The 25,847-nt window shown below is 38.1% G+C and overlaps 1 protein-coding gene across 1 annotated transcript; it reads left to right on the plus strand.

Moving 5' to 3' along the window:
• Positions 1-16: 16 nt before the first annotated feature.
• On the plus strand, positions 17-25,435 carry DNAJC15 (DnaJ heat shock protein family (Hsp40) member C15). Its single transcript, XM_008633148.2, has 6 exons — positions 17-157; positions 6,653-6,704; positions 8,434-8,507; positions 15,202-15,278; positions 17,160-17,230; positions 20,358-25,435. The coding sequence occupies exons 1-6, from the start codon at positions 56-58 to the stop codon at positions 20,426-20,428; spliced, it is 447 nt and encodes a 148-aa protein (XP_008631370.1). The 5' UTR covers positions 17-55; the 3' UTR covers positions 20,429-25,435.
• Positions 25,436-25,847: the final 412 nt, after the last annotated feature.

Raw genomic sequence — 25,847 nt, forward strand, 5'->3', positions numbered from 1 at the left:
CCGCCCCGTTTGTCCCTCCGGCCGACCCGTAGTGTTCGCTCCCCCTCGCGCCGTCATGGAGGGTGCCGCGGCCTCTGCCGAGGGCCTGCGCTACGCCGAGTACACCCGGGCCCCTACGGGCGCCGGCAAGGGCCAAGCCGAGCTGGACCGGGGGCTGGTGAGCGCATGGCGGGACCCCCGCCCCCGGGGCCGTAAGGCGGCTACTGCCCCCTTCTCACCCCGGGCCTTCACACGCGTGAAGGGTGACTTGTGTCAGCGGGGCGCGGGCCGGGGCTGCGGGGACAGGCATTCTCCGCTCCCCTCCGGGCTGGGCAGGGCGCTTGGGGGCGGAGGGTCCTTGCCCCGGTGCCGCGGGTGGAGCTGCAGCGCGGGCAGCGGGCGTGGCGCCCCACCCGTGAGGGGAAGGGCACACCCGAAGTTCGTAAATGCTCGTGGTCCAAAGGAACAGCGGGAGTGAGAGGGTCCGCAATCAATGAGAAAGTTTTATTAGTGCATTACACGGTTGGCGTGGAAATGTTGACCCCTGACCTACTATGTAAGCACACGGCAGTGGGTTTTGGATAAAGGGATAGGGTGAAAAGGAAGAGAGAGAGGGATGTATGAATTAAAGAGGAATAGAGAAAGAGAAAGAAAAAGAAAGAGAGGAAAAGTGAGAGAAAAAGAGAGAGTCAACGAGATCACCAGTCCTGCCTCCAGCCTCAGTCCAGCTGATAAAATGTCCTGGGGGCGCCTGGGAATACTTTTTTATGGATCGGTTTTTTCCCGCCCAGAAGATAGGTTTCTCGCTTTCTATGCAAATCTGGAAATGGGCTGGAGGGCTTTGGTGGTCTGGTTCCCCCCCCAACAGTCCATGCCCACTTCTTGACCTCATCCTTGCACTGTACTCTGTTGTGTTTACCTTCAGGAACTAGAATGAGGAAAACTGCTGCCCTACCTCCCCATGGCCCCCTTCTCCAGCTACATCTTGATCTTTCCCACGGCGTGTTAATACCAACAATCCTCGGTTATTCCAGCAGTTCTTGTCTGCCACTACCAAGAGTCCTTGGTTGGCTCCACAGCCAGTGGGTGTTTGGAACATACACATTAGCCCCTTCTCTTCGGGGATTCCACAGCAGGGTACATGGGAACACTTTGGCCCCAGCATCTGCAAACAAGGCTGAAAATGTTGTTCCTCCATGAAGAGGTGATACTTGATGTATTTTCACCCACTGGGCAAATGGTATTACCACTGGGAGGTTTGAATGTTGAAGGTTTTGTAGAGCTCTGTTTCAGAAGAGTAATTCTCATCTGGTACTTTGTAATGTGGGACAGGCTGGGTGGAGACAGAGTGTCTCCAAAGTTTCCTATGCTGTATTGTGCTCTAGAGGAAGGGTGCTGGGACTTTATCCCACTTCTTCATTCCTGCCTCTTAAGCTTGTTCAGGGAACAGTGAGTTCCCATTGGAAGAGACAATTGGGAAAAACACATGGCTTAAAGCCCCAGATGGTGAAGTTTCCACATTTTTCAAATGTCTTAGAAGTCTTACTTGCCTAACCTAATTGTGTCTGTGAAGTTGTCTCTACAATATTTCTACTTTTTTTAAAACACGGTTTTAAAAATCACACTTCTCTACATTATTTATTCATTGTTACTACAGTCTAGGACTTTTTTTTTTCTCCCCACAGAAGAGTCTTCCTGTGTATTTAACAGGAAGTGTGTAACCTTAAGAAGCTGGCTCTGAAACCCATTATTGTCACGGCCATTCTCCCTGGAGAATGCTAGCAGAGAATTCCTAGTGAATTTTGTTGAGTCTTTGGGCCTTCTTACCCATCTGGGATAAAAGTTGCATTTGGGGTTAGCATGGCTTGCTTTGTTATTGTGAGTATTGTCATGTTTTTGCTGAGGTCTGGAGATTGAGGTAGGTCTTTAGAGAACTAAAATCTGGATGTCTACAGTTTTCTATTGAAATTTGTTCTTTGGTCAAGGGTATTAGCTGAAAGTCACTTGATCATGGTTACGTTTACACTCAGTAGTTGTTTTACAAAAGCATTTGGAGCAATGGAGGAGCAGCAGTGGAAGCATGAGGAGTCTGTTCTCAAAGATCACCCACAAGAGCCTTTGTTAATTAATACATACTAAAGAAGATTGATTTGAATACTTTATGGTAATTGTTCTATTAGTGAATCTTTTTCTGGTTCAATTTCCTATGAAAAACTATCCAGAACTGTAGTCGTAGCTTTGTATACAAACCAAAGAGGTTACTGTAAATTAAAGGACACAAAATAACGTGAGAATTGTGTCAGTATGGAGAACAGCATCTAGCTGAAATTACTTTTAATTCATTGTTGGAAAATAAATTAAATTTCATAGGAAGGTAAGACTGGAGGGAAAGCACTAGTTTATGAAATCAAATTGGTTGCATATAGTTTATAATATAATCCCACTTCAAAATGGTTCTGGCTCCATATAGTGTTAGTAAGGTTTGCTCTGGAGCAGTATTCCAATAAACTGTAGCTACTCTTCTGAGGAATAGAAAGAAGCCTTATACTATCTTCCAAACCAAACAATTATTCATATTTCAAGTCAAGAATTTTTATTTAAGGGGAAATCTATTTTCAGAAATATTTTTGTACACTAAGTTCATATACTTGTGTATCCTACTTCTTAGCAGCATACAGAACTAAGGAAACCCCACAGCAAACAACCAAACCTTAAAAATGTTTAGTTAAGCAATTTACACTTGTGTATTTATTTGAATATAGCTACGTATTTCCTATTTTGCTGGTCCGTGATTAAGCACGGATTAATTGCAAAATGTCATTCAGCCCATGAGAACATATTATTATTTTCTCCGTGCTTTTTATTCTGTTCTGCTCACTGTAGGTTTCTGAGGCAAAAGACTGTAGGGCTCTTGCTGTGTGTGACAAACTTAGTTGTGAGGGGAGCAAAATATTTTTCATTTGACTGAGAAGGGTGTTCCACTGGTTGTGGTAGAAGAACCAGTATAAAATCCGAATCTTATGCAGGCAGATGGGTTTTAACATTTGGGAAGGTGGCTCTTGCAGCCCATTGTCTTATGTAAGAGTGTTGTGCTGAAGTTTTAAAATGATGCATTTGAAATTCTCCTTTTGTTTGTAAATTTAAGTTTTTTCTACTTCATAGAAGAAAAAGCTCTAATGCTAAGAACTACAGATATCATTGTATTTTTTGAGTATATTTAAGTTAGCAGAGCACCATGGATTGGGAATTTGCTAAAATAATATCTCCTCCTTTCCTGTTTCTTCTGCTAAAAAATTAAGGCTACTGGAGAATTAAATATTAAGGGAATTAGCAGAAGGTCTCTGTTTTCTAACAGTATATGATGTATACCTCTCCACATACTGTGTGTTAATTAATACACTTTGTGCTCTTTTCATTGCCAAATGCTTAGGTAAATCAGGTCTTGCAGTTACCTTTCTAATGCTTGTGTTTTCTTAAACACATTTCTGAAAAGATTTTAAAAAATTCAAGTTTTGCAGATTTAGCACAACTTTTTCATTAGTTTTCTTTAACAGGTTTTGTTACTGAAAACTGAACTACATAGTAAAATTAAAATCCTGAGATCAGCAGAATAGCATGGGGTTGATGACTAACCTTTGGGAGCTGATTCATTAAATAAAGAAAGGGACAGATGTTAGTTTTTAATCTTTTATTTCTTTATTTTTCCCTCTTGGATCTTAACATAATGATTTCATTTAAAATCCACATCTTGGAAGTTTATTAACAGCATTTTTGGAGGGGGGGAAGGTCAATTCTGTCATAATTGAAAGTCAGTCTGTATGTATTTATTTATTTATCCCTTATGAAATGCAATTTCAAGCAATAGGAGACAAAAATGATCGTGGTGGTAGTTGTATTAGCATGCTGTAAATGAACTGCTGCCTTCCACAGAGAGAGTGAGTTGCTTTCATTTAATATTGACGTGAAAGGAGTGCATTTAATTAAAGCTCTGGACTTTACATTTCAAAGCACCAGGCTAACCTTGACTGATTCTTTTAAATATTCAACTGAGTTGAGTGAGCATGGAAAAGGAAACTGAGTCAAGTTGGACTAAAAGGACTTACTGGTTAGTACTTGAAGTTGCCCCTGTTTTTATGAGTCCATGTCAACTAAAAGCCAAACCTGCAATCTCACACTGATTAAAATTCCATTTTTATGGCATTTGTATAGTTAGGATACATTCACGCCATAACAGACATTCACGATGCTTTGATATGTCAAGTTGTCACTTCTTTGCTAATATGCAGCGAGTGACTCTTCTCTAACGTGCTCATAATGCAAATGAGGTGAGTTACCATAAACCAGTATTTCTCAGATTTTCTGATGCCAGTACCTCACTTAAATGTGTGGACAGTCTTTTCTGCCTCCCTGTCTTGAGCTTTGTACCACTTTTACCAAGTTTTGTGTCTTGTCTTCATTTTCCCCTTGATCCTGCATCCTGCTTCTATTCAAGAGCTACTGCCGTGTTTTTTACCTGGTGTATTCGTGGCAGCAGTAGCTTTCCTGCTAGTGCTTTCCACTGATTGGACTAATGCATTCCAGCGGACATGGCTGACTGTCAAAGGCCCTCAGGGGTCTCTGCATTGTGCTCCCAGATTACTGAGCAAAAACACTTAAGCTCCTTCTGCACTGAACTAACAGAATCCTGGTATTATTTATTAGTCTGGTCTCTGTGCTTGGTCTTGCCTGTGATGAGGTGTCTGCTGCTAATGCCTTGTTGGAACCTGCATGTCTTGTAAACTGCTTACACCACCTTTTTGGTGGCAAAGCAAGTATAACTTAATTTGGACAATCACAGGCTAATAACTTTTTTTTTTTTTTTTTGCCAGTGTGATCTATTTCACACATTGTTGAGCTCTTAATTGACTGTAACCACTTAGTAAAAGATCCTTGCTGTCAGTCTGAATAAGTCCAGGAAACTCTTGAATATTATTCCATGGTCACAAACCACGGGACAGAATAATACAGAATTGCTATAAGGTTATGATATTTTCAGAAGTGTGGCTGTTTGTGGTTTGTGTCTAAATGGAGAAATTGGTGGAATTTTTTTGAATGTTTGAATATTGAGAGCCTGGGAAAACTGATTTGTGAGAAGAAATGGAAAGAGTTTTAGTTTAGTGAGGAGATGAACTGTATGCTTTGCAATTTCACATCATCTACCATTTAAGATAACATGTTTAAACTTTTTCATGGGGAAAAGATGAGGGGAAATTTTGTGGAACTGAAAGGAACAACAGACGTAAAACTACTACATTATTTTTGTATTCAGAAGTGAATGCTAATATTGAGACTGAAGACTACACTGAAATGGAAGAGTTAGATAACTAAAATGGGATATACAGGCAGATTTCTAAGGCAAAAATTCCCCCTCTGGTAGGTGGGAGGTAGGTACTTGGTTAAAATCTGCAGGATCCAGAAGCTAGATCCAGAGCTGCTTCTCGGTGACCTCAGAGGAGGCTGTGACTACTTCTGTCCTGAGCTCAGTGCCTACAGGCAGCAGTCACAGCCACTTGCCTTCAAAGCCAAAGCTGTAGTAGCCACTAGGCATGATCGCAGCCCTACATCTTGTACAGCTGCCTGTGTGCTGGGCAAGTTGCCAACCCATGATCTAGGCCCTACTAAGCCAGCTCTAGGAAGGCTTTGAAAACAGTATTTCTGAACTCTTACTGTACTCCCACTGTCTAGAAATGAGATTGGGTACAATCAAAGAGTATTTTAGCCCCAGAAATCTTAGTGGCAAAGGCATTTGGCTCCAGATCCAGTTAATAGGGCATTCACATTGAAGTTGGAGCTTTAAGTCCTTCTGTCAGAGTTGCTTGTACAAAATGTATAAACCAGTTATGGGATAATTGAGGAAGTAAGTCATATATAGAAGAGACAGTCTGGTGATAAAAGCATTTTCACTGTCATTATGTTTTGAATTAGAGATAAACAAGCCTAATCTGATTTCTCAGGTTTCCATGGGGAAAATTCAAGGCATTATTGAACTGTCATATGATAAGACAGGTAATGCCACAGATGACTATTTCCTTTGTTTCAAAGATTACATGGAGGCTTTTCAGAAGTGAAGAGCTTGTTACCCTTCCTGAGTTCTGCAAACATGTGAGAAGTCAGTCCTTTCTTCAAGGTTTACCTGACACCTTTTATCAGCTTCTTGATCAACACAGGGATACTTCTTATTATTCTTCCTGAAGTGCCTGATTTTTTTTCAAGCACTGTGTAGGAAAATACATAAACCTGATATGGGAGTTTTGAGTTAGTTCTTCATGTTTTTGTAATAAATGAATACTTTCTGTTATGTGCTGTGTTGAACTAGTCTGTGCAGGTAATTTCAAGTAATCCTGTATGGTTGTGTGCCTTGTGTTTTTATCAATGCATACTGTTAGCTGATTTCAGTGTGTGTTCTCTGATTTGCTAGTGGGTAGTTCAAGTTAAACCTGATGCGTTGGCATGGGTTAATGGGACTGAACTATAAAATCTAATGTAGTCTGTGGAATACAGAGCTTACTTTCATCATTCTCGTAAGTTATATGTGAAATGTCCACATCAGACGTCAGAAATACACATTGTTAAAGTTGTATATATATCAAGTTAGAATTTGCATGTTATTCTGATTCCTGTTTCTCTGCTTTAGGCCAGGACTATGATAGGACTTGGACTTGGTGTTGCAACCGTTGCATTTGCAGGTAAGGTAAATTATCAGTGGAACTCTTACTTGTGAGCTGCAGTTTCCAAAAGGGTTAATGAAATTTTTATGAATATAAATAGTGGAAAGGTTGCTTGAGAGTACTATGGAAAATTGTGTCCACCTATAGTTCCTGTCCCTTCAAAGTCATAAATTCCAAAATTCTTTTTGAAAAAGGTGGAGAAAGCTGGAGAATGTAATTTTATGGACAGCAGCTAAAAGGATCCATCTGCTTTTTGTCTGCAAAATGAAAGGTGAAAAGCTTATTTACTTAATAACATATTGCAATGTGGAGGTTTTTTAGTACAGAAGAGTGCAACAAGATCCTGTGATGTGAAGGTGATGCTCGACGAATTCAAACAGGAAAATAAAAGGTTTTAGTGACTAGTGATTTATCATACTGTTTCCATACTGCATTGTTTATTACCTGAACCCTTTGCATCTGGACTGTTTGTTACTCTGAAAAATAGGTTCTAGTTTGAACACAGGGCATGAGTTTAACATGATTTATACCCTGGGTTACTTGGTCTAGATAACTGTGGTCTGTTCTTGTTTTGAAATACACAAATCGATTTCTGTTATTTTCGGTATACAAAACCAACCATGGTCAGCTATGTACAAGTGCATGCACCAAGAGTAGATTTAATAGATGAACAACTTGCACAGTCTGTCAGCAGGTGTTTGGTGGGTACAGTTGTGTTGTTTTTGTGATTAGGGGAAGGAAAGACCATCTTTGGTGATATACACCCATTAAGCAGTTGGCTTATCTATGTGTTTGTATAGAAGCAGGAGAGGAATGCTCCTAGAATTTCTTCTGCTGGTTGAGCTGAAGAATTAATGTCAACTAGTGAAATAATGGTTAACAGAAAGCATTAAGTGAGGTAATGATTTCACAGCATTTCAGCAGAGATACTCTAAATGTGGTTTTAACTTCTGTGTTAACATAGGCACAGGCTTAGATCACTAGAACACGGACACGTTATGTGTTTTAAGAATTAATGCAAGATGCTATTTGAATGAAGCAGAGCCACATTTTATAAATAGTTTTTCCACTGTGTGTAATAGTAAGTTGCATTGCTAATGAATAGTTAAAACAACTGGAGAGAGAGGATTTACATGGAAAATCCTCCAGTAACATGGCATAAATCTTGATTCTGAAGTTGATGGACCTGCTTTGTACTTCTGAGAACACAGTCTTACAGGGATCTCTCTAGTCTTTCCTAGCTATAGACATTCAGTACTAGTGGGGAGTTGAATGGCTCTGAATCCCAGAAGATCGTCTCTTTGTAACAAAATTAAAAATGCAGTATTTACAAGGTGTGTGATTAAGCATACAGCACCACAGCAAGAAATGTGTAGTAGTGCATGGATTTCTTTTTTTGAAGACATAACCTTTGAACAGTATTTAATAAATAATGTATATCCAAAGCTAATGTTTCAAACTGCCCTTTTTCTTAAAGTTCACGAGGCAGATACCTTCATTTATCATATTGAAATGTATTTAAATCTGTTCATTTAGTGAGTTAATAGTGAGTAAACACAATGGATCTTTACAGTCCATGACTAGGTTTTTAGATGCAGTATACTAAAATTCTTCTCCCTCTCCCAATAGTTTGGGGTTTTTAAACCAAAATTCTTTCTGCTGTAAGCTGACGAGCATAAGTTGGAGCTTGTTTGTGGAGTATTTTTGCATTTTACTGAATATTTTATTTAAGCTCTATCTTTTTCAGGTCGTTATGCTTTCCACCTTTGGAAACCATTGGAGCAGGCAATTACAGAGGCAGCAAAGAGGATTTCAACTTCCGTAAGTTTAGATATTACTTTATGATAAATTTATGATTTTGTATTTAAAGTATTCAGAAAGGAGATATTTTGTGTTAAATACAGTTAAGTGTCACATAGATAATTCCTTTCCCAGGGTGGGGCTGCTCCCTACTGTGTAAGTTCTGGCATGATGTTTTCTATATTTTAAATCCCTATGGATAAAGCTGTATCAAAATTGATAAACAGTTGTAGTTTTTTCTGTTGATGTTCCTTGTTTCGGAACCCTTTACCAGTAAGTGTAATGATAAATTGTTCAAGTGTGCTATGAGAAAGTCACTAATTCCTAAAGATTGCAAAGTGATGACATGCAGTTTCATTTCAAGCAGCTAAAAGTGAAAGAATTTGGTCTTTTAGATATAGTGTTAAATATCAAGGAGACAAATTGATGAACTTCTAGGAAGGGTTGCCATGGAGATGGGAGAGCTTGTGTTCTGGTTAACATACGAGTTGTCTTTTTCTTCTTCCCCGGCTAATTTGAACTTTTAACCAGCTTTTTGTTCTTTCGGTTTGCCCTACTTGTTAAAAAATACAATGAGGAGGTAAAAAATCAAGAAGTAGAGCGTTGTGAGGGGGGCATATGCAGGGAATATTTGAGAGCATTTACTTACTGGTTCAGTGGCTATGCTTTCCTCTGGTAAATAAATACATATGTTCCATTCCTGTTTGATTGAAGTAATTCCCAGTGAGGTAGATGTCTGCTTGTGGCAGTGTGTTCCTTCAGAGTTCATAGTCTGCATACACTTATCCACAGCAAAAGAATGCTATTTCCTTCTTGATGCTGATGGGTGAGCGTGTTCAGGGAGTAGTTGTTACAGATTATTATTTCCTGCAAAATATGCTAAAGGTAAGTTTTTTAAAAACATGATACTAGCATTGTACCTACTAATGTTAGGCCAGTTGCAACACTGAGCCTGTCTAGACAGACACTGTGGTCCAAATGCAATTCGCATCTGTGCTTGGTGTTCATGTCCTGAAGGTGCAAGCTTGATCAAGGCAAGCTTCTTGGGGAGTAGAAGGTTCAACTGTCCTCCTGGGGCTGGTCCACATTGGTTTTTACTTGCCATGTGTTTCAGCCAGAAACGGTGCTCCTTGATCACTTTTTTTGCTCTTTGTCCCTCTTATTGCATTGCTGTTGTGAGACCAATGTCAGGTTTTTTTTTCCTATTTCAAAGTAATTTTTGAGAGATTCCCATGTTGCCTGCCAAAACAGCAGAGGGGACTTGAGGTACTGTGAAATAAATTGCTTTCACATGATACAGGCTGACTTGCAGGCTTGCTAGATGTAGCAAGCAGTACATGTGGCTTCAGAGTATGGAGTGCTTCAGTCTTCACCCTTCCTCCTTCCCTCCCTAGCAGTTTTACTCCAGCAATTCTTTTTCTAGCCATTTGTAGATATAGGCTAGAGAATCTAAATTCAGATATGTTCACATGAGAGAGCAGGCAGTGACTCTTTATAACACATTGAAATGTGGCATGCTACTGCACTGAGAGGTGTCTGTTCCTTGGAAACTGTACCCCTCAATACTGACTGAGCCAAGTTCATTGCAGACCTATCTCATTTTTACCACAGTGACTTTGAGTCCTGCAGAATTCATGAACAACCATAAAGAGCAAACCAGGAGCTTCTGCATTCTAAGTGTTCCTAGTCCCTGGAGCAGTATCCTCTGTCTGCCTTCACATCCTGCCTTTCTGCCCAGAATTGTGTGCTGATTTCCAGTAGGGTGTCTTTTCTGCTATTCTGTTTCTGAACTTGAAAATACAGGTTTTCAGTGTAAGATGAGATCTAGTGGAGACAGTAAAAACTCTATTCCTGTTTGCCATTTACTGTATATATTTATTGGCTTTATATTTATGAGGATAGTGATAATATTTTTCTTCTACAACCATAGTCCAAATTGAAGATCCTTTTATAATTCTTAGCCAAGATTATTTGACTTTTACTACTCTACAGCTACTACTTTCTTGGTTTGTATTTTTTAATATTTTTTTTCTTCTCCCCTTAACAAGAAATTATTTTCTTTGAAACAATAGAGAAAACATTAAATGCAAAGGTCCTGTGTAAGTGGTTATTCTCCAAACTTCTTATTTTAGTAGTTTTACATGACTTTGTGGAATTTGAAGCTGCTGAGTATATCTGTGAATTAGCACTTTCATCATGTTTCTTGACAGCTTATTGCCCTTTACACTGTACTGACAAACAATATCAAGCAGTTGGTACTTCTGTCCGTACTTACTGGAAAAGGCGTCTCGTGACCTTTAGTCTCTGGGCTTAGTGTTACTTTGCTGGATTTCTGTGGTGTTTGAAGGCACCTGACTTGGTCACTATAATTGTCCGTGCTTATTCTCGCTTTCTAGAATCAAATCTTGTCCTCATGGTCTCCTTTTTCTTGAGAGTCTGTGAAACAGCTGCCTATTCAAAAGCTAGCTGCCTTCCTCTGTAAGCCCCCACTCTTCCTCCCCATTTACAATTAGTCCCCTCCTCTGGTTGTAGTAGAAGTCACAGTTGATGTTGGTCGCTCCCAGTCACACATGGTAATACAGATGCTGTTTATTCTTTCTGCCTGCTCACTAATAAATGACTTGGGAAAGGTCAAGTTGAGCAATTATGAAATGATCATTTAAAATGCTGCTTGCTGTATCTTGAGGATTTTACACTTCCTATTTACTTACGTAAATAAATAACATGTACAGTCAACAACTGCACTCATCTTTTAGTCAAAAATACTAAGTAGAAGCAAGTAAAAGTGTTATGCTTTATTCTGAATTTTTACCTCTCATTTAACTTTAAGACAGTTACTTCATATTTAAGAATGTATATTTGTAGATGCTGCTGTAATTTAGTCTTGAAGTTTTCTACCATCTTTCTGTCAGTGCAGAAAGACACTAGGGGAAACATTGTCATTTCCACTCTGTGACAAGTCATAATGCTTGCTCCCACAGAAATGTTTTTTAGTTTGAGCCTAGTTTTGTCGCTGGTGTCACAAATGCCAGTGACACTTTTTTGTTTCTCTGTGTTGTAAAAAGAGTCTGTTGGCAGTAGAAGGTGCATAGCTCTAAGTAGTCATTTGGCTTTCCTTCCTCAGAATTAATGCCATTAATTAGAATGTTAATATTGCCTTAAAGTGTGAAATAAAAGAGCAAGTATTTCAGTAGCATTCATTACCTTTTTTGTGGAATCAGTGATACTGAGGGTTGAAAAATAGATACCTATATACATATATACAGACAGACAGACATACATAGAAGATACTGAAGACAGAAACAGCAATTGTAGGCCAAATGAACTGTCAAAATACTCAAATCCAACAGTCATGAAATTCTGTGTTCCATAAGAAAAGGATGTCTTCTGTAGCACAGCATTAGGCTTTCACACTGTATTTCCCTTATTGGATCTGATTCTGCTCAGACTCAGAGAGTTCTGAATTGAGAGATAAGGATAGCAACCATCTCTCTTGTCCTTAATTGAAAATAAAGTTTCCAGAGAACAATGCAGTCCATTTTATAAGGTTTCTTTTCTTACTAAAGTTAAGGAAGTTAAAGTTGATATTAGCAAAATTGTGCATTATATTATATCACATCTTCTAAATATTTTGTGGTTGTAGTTTGGTTTTTGTGTTTGTTTTTGTTTCCTCTAGTGTTCGATACCTTTTTGGTGGAGGGGACTGTATTGGTGCTGGAACAGCAACGTGTAGAGTTTTCAGAAAAATTCACTACTCCATGTAATATAATGCATGATCTCAGTTTTGGTGCTTTCAGTGTCTTAACTGGCATGGAAACGGTGATTATGCTTTCCCTGTGCTATGAAAGAAGAAGTATCTTGAAGATGTCAGGGTCCCTGTGCACTGGATTTTCTTGTCTGGTTGCTTTTTCGAAAATTTGCAGGACTGAGCAGACATTTGCAAAGCAAGTGCAGCCATTTTCTGTCCCTCCCTGTGCCCCAAACCTATTAATAGCATTTGTTCAGAAAGGAGGACTTACTTACATAAATTGCTGAGCAGTAATAATGTGCAAGGAAATTAAGTAAATTAAATTATACCTCCTCCCCTTCCCCCAAATAGTACAAAGAAATGAAGAGCTCATTTCAATGATTTTTGCAGTACAAAATTTTCTTTGCAATTGCTGGAGCTAATAAATAATCAAGTGTCTAGAATTGCCTGCTCATCAAGGAGTTCTCATAACAGAAAAATATCTTTCTAGCCATTACTTAGAATTTACAACTAGGGAAAAAATGTTTTAGTTTGAGTAGCGTGCAAAAGGGCTTTCATTAGGGAACTAGAAATTTGCCAAGGTGTTCCCTAAAATGAATTCTCAGTGTTTCTTCCTCTTTTTTTCTAGCCAACAGAAAAAAAAAACTTTTATGTGTAATTTCCTTGTACTTTAAATTCTGCTAAGGATGGACATCTTAATTGAAGAATTGATTATTGTTGCTACATCCTCCACTTATGAGAAGAAAATATTTTTTTTCTTGAAGACCAGTTCAACAGTTTTTGTTTGTGTGTGAAAGGACACAGGCAAAAGAATTTCTTTTTTCATTCCTCTTGGAGGTAAACAAAGGCTTCCTAAGGTTAGAACAGTGTCAAGGAAGCAGGCTTTAAAAACATGAAAAAATATTTCTGAATGTAAGCCTACAGCCATTCCTCCCTAGTCTCTCATTTTAAATAGTATTTTAGATGAAATCTACCAAGAACAGAGACAAGCTGTGTTAAAGAAAATTCAAATATTGCTTTTCTCTACATGAATAGCAAACCTGAGTTAGAATTGTATGTCAGCGTTGAAGGAGAGAGAAGGATTCGGGAAACCATCTGCACCTAGACTGCTTTGGGAACAAATGTTTCTGGAAAACCTTTCAGAGAATATTAAAGTGTGCTTTTCTCTTTTGCTTGCAGTAATTGTTGGGCATTGTTGCAAATTTCTGTGCAGTTCTGCTCTTCAAGGGTGTTACCCGTTGACCACTAAATTATTGACATCATTTCCCTTTGGAGAACCAGAGAAGCCTGTGTGTTCCCTTAGTGTTGCACACTCTAACCTGTCATGTGCATGTGCACTATTACAGACTTGGCTTCTTGTGTTATCCTGTAGTTATAGACATGGCTCCTCCGCAGATTCTTCTTGTAGGCATGGCATGTCCACAGGTGCTTCAGCTTTGATACCTGTAGTGTTACAGTAGTGGTTATTTCATTCATGGTTTGGGGTGGGAAGAAGGAAGATAAAATAAGTTTTGGATCATAACAGTGCACTAAAAAATCTCTTCTGTGGTTGCATGTGACTTTATGGTAGCAATAGGTGAAGTATTTCTGAACCATGCATTTGGGTGAGTATCACTCCTAAGCTTAGTTAAAGGCTGTGCTTAGATATCATAGACAGAGCCCTTTAAATGCTATAATGCTTGAAATTATATAAGAGAGTTTGTGTAGACATAAGGCAAAATTCTCATTGAATATGAATGGCTATATTCAGTGAGAAGAGTGTTTTATTACGGGCCAGGCACATCTTACTTGAGGGTAAAGGGAATACTTAAAAATAGTCTCAGCTCTTGGGCCAGACTTCCCTTTGATAGCAACAAAAGAAGCTTATTTTCCTCCAGTTGATAGGTTTCACACTGAGGAAAAAACTTCAGTCTTGTTGAGTCGTTTCTGTGTGCCAGTTCCCCAAGGCTTGGAGCTACATCTGCTACCTCTGGGACTTACAGAAACATTCACATTGAGATCACTGCTAACCATCAGTGGTGGTTCAGTATGGGTTTTTCTTCATAATTTAAAATATATTTATGGTTGACAAATATACTTTCAACCCATTCTCTATGACAATTAATTGTAATGATTTACTCTCATCTCCATCTCCTTTTTAATGTTCTTTTCCCACTGTTTTTTCTTCCCTTCTTAAAACAGTGGATAAAGTTTCCCATGACAGTGAGTTTAAAAAAAATTAACTCCAGATCCTATATCTAATAGTTGTCAGTCATTGGTTCTAAACGAAGGATGTAAAGGCTTAGGATTTCCCCATGTACTTCACTATTTTCCAGTGTTCTCCAGCTCAGTGATTTCCTGAAATAGAGGTTGTGGCTTTATGCTAAGCCTTTTTGTTTTTTTTTTCTTGTGTCTTTTTGTTTATTTTCAGGGTTCCTTCAAAGAACTTATGATACACTTTTTTGAAGTAACATTCCTTCACATGGAAATCTGTTCTTATCTCTATTGGAGTATTTTACCTACTTTCTTTGTAGAAATATCTGGAGTGATTGTCCATAATAGCTGTGAATGCTGAAGTATTGCCACTTCAGACATTTTCCATTGTGATGGTATCAATGCTGTTCTTAACAATTTTCCTGCTTTCCCTCCCATGCCCTCCCCAGCACAGGCACTCTACCACCCTATGCTAGTATGCTCTTTGATTCTGGACTTTTTTGCCCATAGTCAGGATTTTAATGGTTGTAGCTATTAATATCTCTTATTAGCAGTAGAAGATTGTGAAAACACAGATAGTTATTTTTAAGTTGGTTTTTGCATGTGTTATCACTCAGAAGTCCTTTCATATTATCTGGTTTGCAGTCATTCCATGCCTTTGAAATAAATTAGAGATGAATGTAATGCTCTGAATGAGGTCATATAAATACAGTTTAGTTCCTGGCACCTTGTGCATGAACTAATTATTGCTTTTTTTTCCTTTCTTCTTTTTAGAGTCTTTCATCATACTATAAAGGAGGATTTGAACAGAAAATGAGTAGGCGAGAAGCAAGTCTTATTTTAGGTGTAAGGTAGGTGTGTTGCATCAATATGTTTTAGTTTAGCAAGTATTGAATGAAGCAGATGCATGTTGCAAGAATGTGCAATACTCTGGCCAAAGCCATAACTTTTTTTGTAAAAGACTTCTAATGGCTTATAAATTACACTAATATTCTGCTTAAACTAAGAGGCAAACAATAAAATGCTCATAAAACATGTGACTTTTGTTTGGATTGAAGGCATGGTAACACACTGCAGTGGAGAATTGTTTTTGCTGTGCCCCGTCTCCTTTTCAACAGAGCCACTCCCCAGCTACGCATTTCCCAGCCTCTAGCATTGCAAGGGACACTTGCATCCCAAGTACCAGGCTCTGCGCCCATCCTTGTGGAATTTCACAAAGGGTTCCCATCACCCCATTCCTGCAGCCTCTCGAGGTGCCCCTGAACATCAGCCCTGCCCTCCAGCATATCAGCTGTTTCCTCCAGGGTGATAGACTTCTTGGCCAGTTGGTAATGTTAGAAGGCAGCATGACATTGGTGTGACTCAGATTGTGAGTCAAGGAAAATGTGATTTTGACATTACATATTTGTTTCATAGAGATTAAGAATCTTTAGAGCCCATTGTGAGATCAGCAGTAGCTCATGAACTAAGCAAATTCGAAGTAAACCCCTGTTTTCACAGTTGCTTCTTTGAGCAGACCCGCATGAGCTTCTGTAACATGCAATTGCCACTTTTCCCAGTTATGCTTTTGGCCATCCGAGGTTCTAAATGTGATATAACAGCTTTCCTTTTTAGTATTAAAAACAGCTTTACAAATCAAAATATTGATGATTGTTATTTATAATTGTGTGATAAATCATTTTGGTTTTGTATTTATATAATCCAAGACCTTTGACCCTCTGTTTGATTCTTACTTTCTAGGTTACTTTCTTTTTAATTGAAGTATTCTTTTCTTATGCAGTTCTGTGAACTATTTTTGCAACATACCCTAATTTCACTGTGACAGAATAATAATTAGAGAGGTTGTTTACCTAGGGAATTTAGTTGGGCTGATACCTTGCATTCAAGCTGTATCTACAGAAAGATTAATTAATTGAATCGTCACTGATTAAGAAGTCACCTGAAGTGGAAAACACTGATTCATTTCTGCATGCTAACATATCATAAAAAACTGAACCATTCAAACTGTCCTTTTGCATACAGCCCTACTGTATTGGCATACTGCATCCATAAGTGGTTATTTGTCTGGTAAGGTACATATTTTGTGTTTATTTTAGGCCAAATACATATTCTATGTTTTTCATTGAAGTAAACAGCATTATGTAGGTAGCACCTGTAAATCAGCGTGTCCCTGAATGTAACACGTTGAACAGCTTTGCAAAAATAACGCATACAGGGATTTTTTTCAGGCCCCAGCAGAAAGAAGAAATATTTATAGCTGCTATAAAAATATTTACAGTAGAACAAAATGGGATAATATTAAATGTTTGTTGTTTTGTCACTGGTCATAAAAATATTTTTTTTCTTGGAGGAAAAATTGTGTTTTCTGCTTTAATGCTAGAATAACCAACCAGATATATCCTAGAACTGCTGGGGCTTTCCTATTTCTTTCCCCATCAATTTTTTTTTTTTTTTAATGAGTGGATGTATTGCATTTTACAAAAACCTGAAAGATATGTGTATATCTGTAATATATGTGTATATATGTAAAATACACAGGCTTTTGAAAAATGTCATTCTCTGTGTCTTACATGCCTTTGTTGTTGTTGCTTCCTCAGAGATGCAGTTTTATGTTTTGTCCACAAGATGGTGAAAATCTCAAGTTTTAATTACTTTTGAAGCCAGTATAAACTGTTAATTTTTAGCCTGAGTGCTCTGGCATTTCTCATAAGCACTTCAATTTGTTTTTGCAGTCCATCTGCTGGCAAGGACAAAATCAGAACAGCGCATAGGAAAATCATGATTTTGAATCATCCTGATAAAGGTAAATGATTATTATTTTTCCTAAGCAGGGCTGGAAAGGAAGAGGCTTAAATGAGATCCTTAAAGTTTTCTGACTGTGTAAATAACCACATTGAGTGCAAACATTTGTTGTTTATTTATTGACTTGAGCTTCTCTCAGATAAACTGAGCTTTATGAACCTGTTTTACTCATTTTTCTTTAAAGTTTTTTCCTGTACTTGTGCTGCTTCAGTTAGAACTGTGAGCTCAGGCTGAAGTGTGGTTTTCCACTCTTTGCAAAAACTTCTTAAAAAATAAGGAAAAGTAAGCTATAAAAATTTTACGTTAAACTAAAATTCCTGGTTTTGAACTGTGATGGACCAATTGCATGCACAAAAGTAACTTTCTGTGAGGAAATGTTTTGCAGTTAATAAGTTAATCATTGATGAATTTCAGACTTTATAGGATTCAGTTGGAAAGAATGTAAAGCTGGGCACTGTTGCTTTACTGGCCGGGTTTTTAATGTAAATTTATCTTAGAGAAAGGCTATTATTATAACTTTAACTACACTACAGCTGGTTGAGAAAGAAAGCCCATATGTTCATTGCTGTTTCTACTTTAAAATAACAGATGGTGAAGAGTTGCACTGTACTTCAGAAGTCAAAAGGGGAAATCAGAGGGTTTTTATATCTTTTTGACAGAATTACAGGCTCCCTACCAGCACCCCATTTTAAGAAAATGAAAAAGTAAGTGTGACCACTGGCCCTGGGAAGTGCTTAGTTGATGCTTTTCTTTTCTCTCTTCACCCCTCAGTTCAGTTTCAAAGTTGTCCTACTTGTTTGATTTCAAACTTTCATTTTTTGTTCTGTCTATAATGGATAAGCTGCACAGACATAGATAAGAAATTCTCTTCTTCATTTCTAATATATTATAGTGGTCAAAAGTCTCTTCACCACCAGAGCACCTATTAGGTCAAGATTTTTTTAAGAACAAACTTCTAAGTTTGTTGTAGCAATACATGGAGACGTGAACCAGAGAGAACTGTGAATCTCCATGTGGATGGATATTGAGGAGATCTGAAGAGGTGGTTCCTGTTAGGAAGATCCTAACGACCCTAACAAAGATTTTAATGCTGCACTCCTAGAGTTTTAATGCCCCTGCAGCTGGGCACAGTGTAGGTTTGGATGGAAGTAGTGAGCCCTCCTGCGTGACAGTGAGACACAGAGTAGGATTTCTCAGCAGTATTTTCTCAGTAGGAACACCAGTTGAAGGGATTTGTGCCTCTCTGGTGCCCCTGAAACTCTTCCAGCATGGCTGTAGAAAAAGCCTTGTGTAATATCTTCAGCTGCAGAGTGAGGGCCTGGAGTAATCTTGAACACGTGACATGACAGAGAGGCTTGTTTGCTTGTGTATAGATCGCTTCTGGCTGTGGGTAGCACAGATGTTCTTTTAAAAATAATATTCAATGGTATAGTGTAATTTTAAAATAATATTTTGCCACCTGGAGTTGTTAGAAGAAAGGGCAGTAATTTCAGATTTTAAGTTACATATGTTCTGAGGTCCAAACTGTTGGAGAGAGAATTATTAGAAATAAATAAGCAATATATAGAAATCTGCATAATAACATCCGCAGAGAGTGCTACTGAAATGGTTGCTTATTAACCTTTACAGTTCAGTTTTAAAGAGTTTCTATATTGATATATTGTGTGTTAATTTATCAGTTACCAATTCTATGAAAGAACATTTCCTCACAGAAAAAAAGGAAGAGAGAAACCTTTTGGACTTGCCTTAATTACAAACAAACACTTAGGCAATCATGAGATTGAATTTCCTCTCATTGGAGGGCTACAAAATTAATATGGCACTTAAGGATGTAAATGTAGTGAAAACACTTCCAACAGATTTTAATTTACTTTAAGATCCTGTATTCCAGACATGTAGAAAATCAATGCACATTTAAAAATTACTTGGAATACATTGTTTATTGCAGGTTTTAGTCTTTACTATTTGTTTGATCCTCTTATCTACTGTGTGAAAGAAGCAATAGTCAGTGTGGTAAATCCTATTCCTTGCTACAAAGCTACTCGATTTAAAAAAAGAAAAAAAAAATTACTTTTTCAATAGCCGTTTCATTACTCATCCCTTGCCCTGCCTCACTTTCTTCCAGTGTGGCTTACCTATTAGAACCACACTCAAACAAGACCAAACCATGGAAAAGAACTTCATTCTTTTTTCCGAGTTGTTTTACTACACCATGAAATGACTTTATGCTGATTTGGATTCCTGCAGCAATGTCCTAAAGAAATCTTTAAGCAAGCCTCACCTTTTTGTTTTTATTTGTATATGTCTGCAACTAGCTCTGCATGTTTCTTCTATCATTGTGTTTTCTGGTTAATAGAATGAATGAAATGGTGAATGAAAAAAATGGCTGAACAAATGCCTTGGAAAAGGCTATGCAGTACACAGTACTGCTGGAATCACATTTTCACATAAAAATATAGGTGTATTACAGTGAGTGGTAAGTTACTGGTATAGACCTTTTAGTGTTGTTTTTGGTGACTGTGGCCAGATGGTTGGCACTCAAGGGGAGAGTGAAAAAAACCCAAACACAAAAAGACTGCTGAACTGTAATCAGATTGTTAGATGGAGCATAGAGCAGTGACAGTGTTCAGCACTAGAAGTTAGAAGGTGTACCGTGTTTAAATATCTTTAATGTGATGGTTTCTGGCTGGTAACTCTGGGCATCTCGCATACAAGTTGCTTGCACAATAATTCTTTGTCAAAATTATTTTAAAATTTACCTCTCAGTTTTTAGGATGAGTGGAAGTAATGGCTGTTAGGTTTGAGTGAATGTTCAGGACAGCTGACCTTGCATACATTTGTGGTAGCATCCCACTGCAGATCTAAATCACAGGATGTAAAGTGATTTCAGATTTCAGTCTTCTCTCTGAGACAAATTGTTCCGCATTATTCTACAGTGATTTCAGTTTTGATTACATTTCTCATGTTTCCTTATCAATTAGTTCACTTCTTATCAATGTCATTTGTATCAAAAGGATCTGTGTAGGAAAGAGCTAATAAAAGTGAGTAATAAAGAGATGCTGCAAGTGAGATATTTTGGTACTAATACTAATGTGTAAACAGTATTACTTTCCCCTTTCACTTCTCAGGTGGATCACCTTACTTAGCAACAAAAATAAATGAAGCAAAAGACTTGTTGGAATCCAGTGCCAAAAACTGAAATCCGAAGCCTTGGATCATAGGAGATTCAGCAGATACATTGTGCAATAACTTCATGTCTGCTTGCTCTGCACAGTTTCTTAACATTGATTGTTCATACCTATTGTCATAATTAAAATGTTAAGATTATTTAAAAGCAAATATTTTACAGTTATGTAAAGTTATGTACAGTTATTTCCCTGCAAGGAGCAAGGAGTTGGAATGATCCTTCTCACTTGAGATGTTCTATGATTCTGTCTCATTTTTTGTGTATTTTTACAAAATTATGATCCCTTACAAGCTTTGACAAAGTTCTCTTAACTGTCTGTGCTTTTTTTGGAAGTACTTGTTTCTTTCATTAAATTTTGGATCTTCTGAATTAAAATTCTAAAAACAGTCTTAAATATAGGCTTGTTTCTTCATTAGTAAAGAAACAACCCTATCTTTTAGGGTCACCCTAAAATCTGTGACAGAGTATTGAGTCACAGGAAATACGGCAGACCCCATTTGGCAAGTTTTCAGCACCACCCTGCACTTGAATCCGTTCATTTGTGAAGTAGTAGGGTTTGTTCATGGGTGCAGTTTGAGAGCTGCAACTCAGGACAAAATGAGTGATGGAACTACAGACTGCAGCTTTCACTAGGTGTGTATATGGGGCTTGGAGCTATGAAGGAGGATTCTTGGGTTTGGTTACTTCTTTTGCATATTAAAGGATCTCTGAAATAGTCAAGTAATTATTTAGACATGCTTTTACTTCAAGACACAGAGTATGTTTAATCTCTAGCAGTTGGGGTGAACATGGGGTTTTCTGCAAGGGTTTTCATGGCAGTGGGATTGAAGAAGGTAGGTCTATGTGGCATGGTTTAGATGGGTATTCCAGACTGCTGTTGTCTGAGTCAGCCTGGTCACGTGAGCCTGGTGTAGGACTGGTACAGCAGGGAGCAAACAGGAGCGTACCTGCTTTGCCCATGGCTCCAGGAGCGTTTCCCGGGCTAGTTCTCCAGGAATGCTCACATTTCTGCATTATGCTTTATATCCCAGACCATATATACCTCCCTCCTTACGTAGCATCCTAGCAACCTAGTGCTGGCTTTGGGGAATCCTGCAGTCATGGATCTCAGACTTTGAAGAGAAAAAGTTTTAATTGACAGGTGAGAGAGTAGGTGCTATTTAGAGCACTTGACTTCTGCAGATTTCTACCAGTAAGTTGTCTGCAGATGAATTAAATCTCCTAAGCATAGACAGTCTAGTGCATTCAGTGCAAGACCAAAAAACTTGGAGTGTCCATTTAAACTCTATCATTAGAGTTACAATAAACAGCTTGCTGAAGTGCTACAAATATAAAGTTTAGACACTCCATTTTTTAGGTTATTTAGCCAGAGGTAAGATGGCTAAGAGCAGTTAATATGAGGTTGGATGCTTTAATTATTTATTCACCAGAACATGCATTTGTAATTCATCCAGTGGTGGATGTTCAGATTATGTGGATTTTTCCTTGAAAGGAAGAAAAAATATGAATTATTTTTTATCAGGTTCCTCACACTTTGTTACAATTCCCTTTCTTTCATTAAAGGGAGATGAAAAATTTTAAGTTGACCCTAAAAGAAAATAGTAATTCTAAGTACTTTAGAGACTTCATTGCAATTAGAGTGGCAAGACATACGGCACAATTTCACTGGATAAAGCAAAAAAGACTGCTGGGAGAAACCTGCCTGGGAATAGCATCCGCTATACAAGTACTATAGTTGCGTCATATAACTAATGCTCTTATACAAGAGACTTTAATGAGAACAGTTTATTCCTATGCAGTAGCTTTAATTGGTTCTTGTTAAAGGAATAGCCATCAATTAATGCTCATTTAGGATTAGTCATTCCTTTCACTGGTATATCAGTCTGTATTGGCAAAAAACAGAATCATGACAGTTCTCATTTTGGGAGAAGTGAAATGGTGGCGTTCCTAAGTTTCTGAAGTGGAATCTGTAAGGCTCTGAATCGTTGTGGAAAACCAAAATTGATGTGAATTGTAGGTAGCAAAAACATTCTGCTTAATGATTTTGAACTGACTAGCTGTTGTTTTCATATAGCTACCTTTTTTTCCCTGAGTAAAATGAGTTGCAGAGAGCTGTTCTAAAGTATCAGTTAAAACAAATGCATTAAAGATGGCTACTTGCTCTGTTCTTAAAAATGAACTTCCCATGTCTTTGTAAGAAGTACAGGGTTTGGGGGTTTTTTTTGTGAGATCCTGTCGCTCATAATTTCCTCCCTGATCTAATTATTTATATCTGATTATTTCGGACAAAACACTTTTTTCTGCCTTTAAGTTACAGAGATTGTCCTTCTTAACAGAAAGAAATAAAACCAAGTTCCAGTTCTGGTTTCTCCATTTTTTTTTTCAAAGCCGACTACTGACCAGTTAACAAATTTGATAAATTAACAAATTAAAAAATTAGAGAGATTAACTGGCTCATCCTATCGCTGGAAAATGCTGGAAAATAAATGAAGCTAATGAGGAGCAGTTGTAAAAGCATCACATATACAAAAGCATATTTTTTCTTGTCTGTTTACTTGCACACCTTGCTTTACCTACTAAGTGATGTTTAGAAGGATGAATATAGGACAGGGAAAGGCAAATAATGGAAATGCTGCTCAGTTTGTTGTTGCTGATAGTCACCATGGCAGGCTGAGGAGTGTCTTTGGAGACTGCCTTGCAGAACTGGATTGATGCTCAACTGGGCTAGGAAGAACGGGATGCTACTATTTTTAAAAGCATAGCCTGGTAATTTAATCTTAAAAATATTCAGCCTCCTGAGACTATTTTCTTTGCTTGTCAAATGCATAAATGTTTTTTGTGTAGGAAAAGTGTGTAGAAGTTGATTTATTCTGGTGCAATTTCTGTCCATCTGTAGTACAAGCAGGCTCATTTTTCATGTGTTGCTTTAATGTTCAGAAAATACTCATTTGTAACTTCTTAGCTTGAGAATTCCCAGGTATTTTTCTACTTGGATGACAACCAGTCCCAGATATCCTCTGTAGCTTTAGAGGTCAGGCAGGACTGAGTGCATTTATATGGCATTGCTGTGGGTGATTCCCAGTTTATTTAATGAAGCAGAGCTTGCTCATCTGCCTGGTTTTCACTCTTAGTCCTTGGGAGTTTTACCTGATATTTCCTTCTTTACCCTTGATACAGCAGAGTTAGGCAAACTTACATACTAGATCTACAAAAAGACCCAGTGGAATCTGCTTATCTGCCTATGCATGAGTGCAACTTGGAAAACTTTTGCTGGCTTAGGATGGGACAGGGATAGAATCGAGACATAAAAAAACAAGGGCACAGTTCACAAAACCATTGCCTGATCTTCTAGGTAGTTTTAAAGGTCAAAATTTGCTCTCCTGTGTGCTTGGATTTTTGCTTCTGTATAGGTGTAAAACGACTTTCTTCTTACGAAGTCTTTGCTCAGTTCTACACTTTTCTCATCCTTAAATCAACAAATTGTGTGCCTGATGTCTTCAGTTCCCTGAAAAGCCTGATCTGGTATCTGTGGTTGTGGGGTGCCTCATCAGCCTGGCTGTGCAAATCACAATATCTGACCTGCTGCTCAGGTGAGACTGGTGATGAAGCTGGGCTGAGGAGGTGACAGCACTTGCTCTGCTTCCTGCTGCAGCTTGTGCCCTGCTGCAGAGTGTAAGACTCACAAAGCCTGCAAGATTCCTGGGCCTGAGTACTGAGCTCAGGTCAGCTTCAAACTGTGAAACCATGTCTAAACAACTTAAGGAAATTCACCAGCTGAGGTATTACTGACTTCCTTAGGAGCCTCACTTCCCACAGGTTGGTCTTTAGGTGTTGGTCTCTAACTCAGACTCTTCTGTGAGCTTCTCTATGCTAGTCTGACTTTGGCAAGCAGCATGATAGACTGGCACTAAATGGCCGGCTAAACTTTCCAGAACTTTTTAGTTGAATTGTGACAATACGAATGTTTTCCTTGGGTCATAACCAGCAGGGTTTTGTGTGTAGGTTGCAAAGCCATGTTAGTGAATTTGGATCATCACCAGCACAATCTTGGGACTTTTGAACTTTGTCATTTCAGCGATTACTCTCAAGCAACAGGTTGTATGTACATGTATGTATAAGCATGCCCGTGTTTGTACACATACACAGAGCTTTTCAGGATCCTGTGTGGAATTTTGCATCTGTACTGGGGCACACTTCCAAAAAATAAAACTTTTCTTGATTTTTTTTATAAACTAAGTTTTCCAAATCAGATCAAGACAGCAAAAATAATGCCAAAGTAAATTAGATGTGTTAATTTAATTATGTGCATAAATAGGAAGCCTATTAAAAATCAAACAACACACACCGCCCAAGTGTCTCCAATTTTTGCTTTTTATTGAGTTTATTCTCAGTTTTTCTCTGATATGGATACATACAATGTAATTATGATTCTTCTAAGGAAAGAGGGTTCTTCTGTCATCATCATACTGTGTTTGTAGAAGCTCCCTGTACCCAATTTTTTTTTAAAGGAGGCAAAAATAAAAAATAACAGCTTTGTGGGATGTTGCCCAAAAAAATATTCTTTTTGCGAATGATTAAAATTTAAGCTACATTTAAAATACGCTTTTGTATTTTACTCTGGAGGCATTGAGTAGGAGGGAGGGATTTCTAAATCATTATTTGATGTCTTACTGATTGTTAATGGTCAATGAACCATGGATACTCATGAATACTTGAATTGTCAGCCTAGTTAGCAATACACCTACTTCCTTTATTATTAGGAAATCACAGAACTATACCTAGAATAAGAAATATCATTTTGACAATGGTAACATCATCAGATTAATATTCTTCAGATTTTTCAAGAGGTAGTTATGGAACACAGAGTAATTGCTCTACAGCTTCATGTATTAAAACACGTCTACTGTGCTATTGCAATTTCCTGATTTATATACTGGCTTATACAAGGAGAGGTTAATAAGGTGGATTTTTTTTTTAATAGCAAATATTGTATCTAATAAACTTTAGTTTTAAATAGTGGCAAAGTTCTCCAAAATTATTGTATAATGTAAATGTTGCATCAAACATGGTTCTGTATGCAGTAATTTCTCCTGACTGTTGGATTTGATCTGCGCAACTTGGGTGTTCCTTACATCTGGCAGGTGAGTGAACAGTTTGTGCTGCAAAGAGTAATAGAGGTCCTAAACGCTCCAGTGAGTACAATTTGACTAATACAATGTTAGGAAGAAGTTCTTCACTATGGGGTAGTGAGACACTAGTACAGGTTGAGAGAAGCTGTGGATGCCCCATCCGTGGCAGTGTTCCAGGCCAGGTTGGATGGGGCCCTGAGCAACCTTGTCCAGTAGAAGGTGTCCTTGCCCATGGCACAGGGGTTGGACTAGAGGATCTTTAATGTCCCTTCCAACCCAAACCATTCTGTGATTCTATAATA

This window comes from Corvus brachyrhynchos, unplaced genomic scaffold, assembly GCF_000691975.1.
Source record: "Corvus brachyrhynchos isolate BGI_N302 unplaced genomic scaffold, ASM69197v1 scaffold202, whole genome shotgun sequence".
In the NCBI taxonomy this organism is placed as follows: domain Eukaryota; kingdom Metazoa; phylum Chordata; class Aves; order Passeriformes; family Corvidae; genus Corvus; species Corvus brachyrhynchos.

Coding starts and splice junctions, on each gene's coding strand:
- DNAJC15 (XM_008633148.2), top strand. CDS start 56: ATGGAGGGTGCCGCGGCCTCTGCCGAGGGCCTGCGCTACGCCGAGTAC. Junction 15,279..17,159: donor AGTCTTATTTTAGGTGTAAG/GTAGGTGTGTTG, acceptor TTGTTTTTGCAG/TCCATCTGCTGGCAAGGACA. Junction 17,231..20,357: donor TTTGAATCATCCTGATAAAG/GTAAATGATTAT, acceptor TTCACTTCTCAG/GTGGATCACCTTACTTAGCA.